We start from the raw sequence: 5,816 nt of genomic DNA on the forward strand, positions 1-5,816 counted from the left end.
ATCTAACTTTTAGAGAGAAGGAGGAGCTCAAGTTTAGAAAGTGTAAGGGGAAAGAATGAGGAGTGTCCTCAAGGTTAACTTGCAATTCTAACATAGGGTGAAATGTATTTATTACCCTTACTAAAATGAAGAGGTGTAAGGGAACAAGGGAACCACTCACAAAGCTTTAGGTACAACATTTGACTTTGGGTTGACTAGTCAATTACTAGTCCCCAACTATTGAATTTTCAGGAATTTAAGGAACTAAATTATCAATTGGATTAGGATTAATTACTTAATTAATCCATTAATTGAATATGGATTACGGGGTGTCACACTCTCCCTTCCTAAAAAAAAAGAGGGTGGTGTGGGTTTCCTTGACCTTGACCTGATGGTACGTGCATCGAGTGCAAAGCTTTGGTGGAATTCTCGCAAGGTGTATTCACTGTGGGGAAGTTTCATGAGCGCTAAGTACTACAGTTATGTTCACCCGGTGGAAAAATTAGTGCGAAGTTCTGATTCACACACTTGGAAGCGCATGCTCAGCGTCAGGAATGAGGTGGAGGCAGTCTTGGGGTGGCGCTTGACTCACGGTGATGTTAACCTCTGGTGGGATAACTGGTCTGGACTTGGCCCACTAGGGCGTTTTTACCCCTTCCCAGGGGTTGAGTACTCTGGTGATTTACTATCTGACTACATTAAGGACGGGGAATTGGAATTGTCGGCTTATGATGACCTTCTGCCAGCCGGGTTGGAGGCGGACATGTCCTGTTTGGGCCAATGAGTGGCTCACATTCTTATTTGGCGGGTAGCTGCGGACGGTTTATTCTCTTTCTCCTCTGCAAAATCTTTGTTAAGACCTGAACTTGTGATTTCTGATCCTCTTTTGATTCATTGTTGTCGTAAGCATCTGCCCTTTAAGGTGTCATTTCTTGCTTGGCGTGTTTTACGTGGTCGATTGCCCACTGATGATGTTATGGCTAGATTCGGGTACCATATGGACTCCAGGTGCTGGTGCTGCACTAACCCGGTTACGGAAACCGTTGATCAAATCTTTTATACGGGGGATACTGCTAGGGCTGTATGGGGATTTTTTATGGGGATCACTCGGCCTGCGATTCAGCCATCGTGGTCTACGGACGCTATTCACTGGGTGGAGGCGGGTGGTTTCACATAACCAGCTTGTTGCCTTTGTTGTTTGCGGGTTACCTTATCTCATCCTTTGAGAGTTATGGAAACACAGGAACGCATGCTTGCATGGTAGATCACCGAGTGTGCCTCGAGTGGTATATGGCATTGCCAAAGGGATGGGAGAGTGTCTCCTTAGGCGGTGCCGAGGGTGTAACACCCCTAAATTTCAAGATAATTCAAACTTATAAAATGCAGGCGAATCCATTGATTGAATCCCAAACAGAGCATAGAACTATCTATAAGAGTCGGGGTGCTACGCCACACCTAGGTTTGAGAACCTAGGTGCACAGGCTAAACTAACTAAGCATAAGAAATCCTCAAATCAATATTCAATACAATCCCAAGGCACGCAAGCCAACTACTGAGCTAAGACTAACTAAGTTAAGTCCAAGACTCTGACTAGCGCGCTCCGAAGCTAAAGCTTGTCACCTGAAAAAACATTTGGTATAACAACCGCCAGCGAATAATGCTGAACATTATGGCTTCTTAAATACTAGATCCATTTCCATTTTTCCGTTTTCTTTCCTTTTTTTACTGCTATCCTCCTCCACCTCCTTACGGATCCTTTTCCATTTTCCATTTTCCTTTTACACTGCTAACCTTATTATTATTATTATTATTATTATTATTATTATTATTATTATTATTATTATTATTATTATTGTTATTATTGTTATTGTTATTGTTATTGTTATTGTTATTGTTATTGTTATTGTTATTGTTATTGTTATTATTATTATTATTATTATTATTATTATTATTATTATTATTATTATTATTAAGTGAATTCCGGATCCTTTTCCATTTTTCTTTTCTTCACTACTAACCTTCTTCTTCTTCTTCTTATTATTATTATTATTATTATTATTATTATTATTATTATTATTATTATTATTATTATTATTATTATTATTATTATTATTATTATTATTATTATTATTAAGTGACTTACAGATCTTTTTTCATTTTTTAATTTTTACTGCTAACCTTATTATTATTATTAAGTGAATTACGATTTTTTTTTCATTATTTCCTTTTTTATGCTAACCTTATTATTATTCAGTGAATTACCGATCTTATTCCATTTTCCCTTTTTTACTGTTAACCTTATTATTATTATTATAAGTATTTCAGTGGGAAGTTAAAAAGGAGAATTTTGTTTTTAATAATAGTATAAAGTTTATCGCACTTTTGGTCCCACGATTATAGTGGCACTATCATGATTGATCAACAACTTTCAAACATTGCGATCTCGGTCCACGACTTTTTTTTTTTTTTTGTAAAAATGGTCCTTCCGGTCTATTTTCGTCAATTTCTCACCAGAGTAAGAACCATTTCCTACAAAAACGAGCTGGAAAATAAGCCGGAAAGACCATTTTTGCAAAAAAAAAAAAAAAACAAAAAAAACAAAAAAACAATAGTCGTGGACCGAGATTGCTAGGTTTGAAAGTCGTGGATCAATCCCGATCATGCCACTATAGTCGTGGAACCAAAAGTGCGATAAACTCTAATAGTATAGATTATTAAGTGACTTATGGATCCTTTTCCATTTTCCTTTTTTACTGCTAACCTTATTGTTATTATTAAATGAAATACAGATTTTTTTTTTTATATTTTTCTTTTTTTTACTACTAACCTTATTATTATTATTCAGTGAATAACTGATTCTATTCCATTTTTCATTTTTGACTGCAAATCTTATTATTATTATTATTATTATTATTATTATTATTATTATTATTATTATTATTATTATTATTATTACTATTATTATTATTATTATTATTATTATTTTTATTATTATTTTATTATTATTATTATTATTATTATTATTTTTATTATTATTAAGTGTTTGGACAGGAAGTTAAAAATGAGGATTTTGTTTTTAATAATAGTACAGATATTGTAAAATATAGTCACGACGTCCCCACCCAGACCTTGACTCTTGTCCCAAATAGAGGTGTTAGCGAATAAATCTTTCGATAAACTACTCATGTTCGTGTTCCGGTTCGGTAAGCGTTCGTTTATTAAGATAAACGAATATAGATGAACAAATTTTAGAGCTCGGTTGATAAACAAACAATCTGAACTTCTGTAAGCTCGTTTGTTAAGAGCTCGTGAACAAGCTCGTTTGTGTTTGTTTGATATTATTCATGAACAAGTTCGTTTAGTATTCGTTTAATAATTTTCACGAAGAAGCTTGTTTAGTGTTCGTTAATAATGTTCACGAACATGTTCACAAACAAGCAGTTAAATATATATATATATATATACATATATATATATATATATATATATATATATATATATATATATATATATATATATATTAAGGTTGGAATGAACTTGGAGTTGAAGATATTAAGCTTTTCTGGATGGTGGATGCCGAATCTAAAAATATCTTATATGTTTTAAGTTTTATGTGTTTGGCTTGTAATGTGAACAAACAATTTGTGTGTGTATGTTTTTTTTAGAAGACTTGTATTTTCATTTTGATATTAGATGTTACGATTGGACTTATCCAATTATTTGTATTTGTTTTGTAGTTGTGTTTCTTGTTTGGTTATTGTTCGTGAGCATAGATTATTTATTATTCATGAACAAATTGTGATCATGAATATATGTATGTATTTGGTTATTAAGCGTTCACGAACATGTTTATGAACATGTACGAACATCTCCGCCTACGTGTTCATTAATGTTAACGAACACGTTCGTGAACGTGCTTGTTAACAAACATGTTTGTGAACGTGTTCACTAACATTAACGAACACGTTCGCGAATGTTATCAAACACTAATGAACGCTTAACAAACGAAGAAGAACAAGATTTTCAAAAATCTTAACAAACGAACACGAACACGAACATTCCAAAAACCTTAACAAACGAACACGAACAACTGTTGAGCTATGAATCATCACATTAAAGAGGAAGGAAAGATGCAGTTTTATTGAGAAGCTTTTGGTTACAGAGAATAGTGTTGTATTTGTTACAGAAAGAAGAGGAGGGAAAACAAAGTATTTAAACTAAAGCTGTTGGGGAAAAATCAGTTATAACTAACTGATGGTGAAAGGACACAAATGCTCTTAAGAAGAAGATGACTCAAGCTAGTTGTTCTGTTGTGTGTGCATCTGCTATGTTCATCACCCCCCCCCCCCCCCCCCCGTAAGATGGAGCATGAAGATCCTGAAGGCCCAGCTTAGCATGAAAGAAATCAAACAAAGGGATGGACAAAGCCTTAGTGAATCCATCTACTAGTTGTTTATTTGAAGGAATGCTCACCAGTTTCACCATTCCTTCTTCCACCTTTTGACTTACTACATGAAAATCAATGTCAATGTGTTTAGTACGTCCATGGAACACATAGTTTTCCCCTATACCTACAGCTGATTTGTTATCACAAAATAGGGCAATAGGGTTTTTGTTCTCGGTTTTCAGATCTGTCAATAAGTATAGTAGCCACTGAAGCTCTCAAACAGTTGAAGCCAAAGCCCTATATTCTGCTTCAGAGGAGGACCTGGACACAGTGGCTTGCTTATTTGTCTTTCAAGATATAAGAGACTCCCCAAGGTAGATACATTAGCTTGTTATAGACTTCCTAGTTTCTGTGCAGGTAGCCCAGTCTGAATCAGAAAAACCTTGAAATTTAAGGCTGGATTTTGAGGAATAGAAGAGTCCTTTTCCAGTAGAACCTTTAAGATACCTCAATATACTGTGTGCTGCTGTTAGATGTGAGTCTCTTGGCTTGTCAACAAACTGGCTGAGTTGCTGAACACTATAAGAGATGTCAGCCCTTGTGTTCGTTAAATAGACTAGCTTCCCAACTAACCTTCTGAAGATTTTAGGATTGTCCAGAAGTGTGCCTTCAGTATTATTGAGCCTTAAGCTTGGAGTGCAGGGAGTTTTAGCAGGTTTAGCATCAAAGAAACCATTTTCTTTCAAGATTTCCAAAGTATATTTCCTTTGATGGAGACTAATGCCATTAGGATTTTTGAATGCTTCAATTCCCAGAAAATAATTCAGGTTGCCAAGATCTTTAATCTTGAAGGAAGTATCTAGCATATGCTACAATCCTTTGATCTGATCAGGATCTGTGCCTGCCACCAATCTATCATCAACATACACAAGTAAGGCAATAAAGGAATTATCTAAAGATTTAGTGAACAAAGATGGATCAGCTATGGACTGTTGAAAACCATGAGCCTGCAAAGCTTTGGTTAACTTTGCATTCCATTGCATGCTAGCCTGTTTTAAACCATATAGGGACCTTAACAACTTACACACTTGATTGGGCTTAGCACTCTTAAAGCCTGGGGGCAAAACCATATAAACTTCTTCATTCAAGTCACCATGTAGGAAGGCATTGTTCATGTCAAGCTGTTGAATATCCCAGCCCTTTGCAACAGCCACAGCTAGGAAAGTTTTGATGGTTGTCAATCTTTCTACAGGAGAAAAAGTATCAATGTAATCAACTCCTGACTGCTGAGTGTATCCCTTAGCAACCAATCTGGCTTTATATCTCTCTATGGTGCCATCTGCCTTATGCTTTACTTTGTATACCCATCTACAACCAATTGGTCAGTAGACATACCTATATCATTTATCTGACTCACAAAAGCATTTGATGACTGATGTGTTTCTTGGAG

At 35.2% G+C, this 5,816-nt stretch overlaps 1 protein-coding gene across 1 annotated transcript; it reads right to left on the reverse strand.

Moving 5' to 3' along the window:
* Positions 1-4,749: 4,749 nt before the first annotated feature.
* LOC109168175 (uncharacterized mitochondrial protein AtMg00810-like) lies at positions 4,750-5,232 on the reverse strand. Its single transcript, XM_019317217.1, has one exon. It carries the CDS (start codon positions 5,230-5,232, stop codon positions 4,750-4,752), a length of 483 nt encoding a protein of 160 aa, XP_019172762.1.
* Positions 5,233-5,816: the final 584 nt, after the last annotated feature.

Source organism: Ipomoea nil, unplaced genomic scaffold, assembly GCF_001879475.1.
Source record: "Ipomoea nil cultivar Tokyo-kokei standard unplaced genomic scaffold, Asagao_1.1 scaffold3192, whole genome shotgun sequence".
NCBI lineage: Eukaryota > Viridiplantae > Streptophyta > Magnoliopsida > Solanales > Convolvulaceae > Ipomoea > Ipomoea nil.

Bases quoted from the DNA above. Each gene is read 5' to 3' on its own strand.
- LOC109168175 (XM_019317217.1), bottom strand. From the start codon at position 5,232: ATGCTAGATACTTCCTTCAAGATTAAAGATCTTGGCAACCTGAATTAT.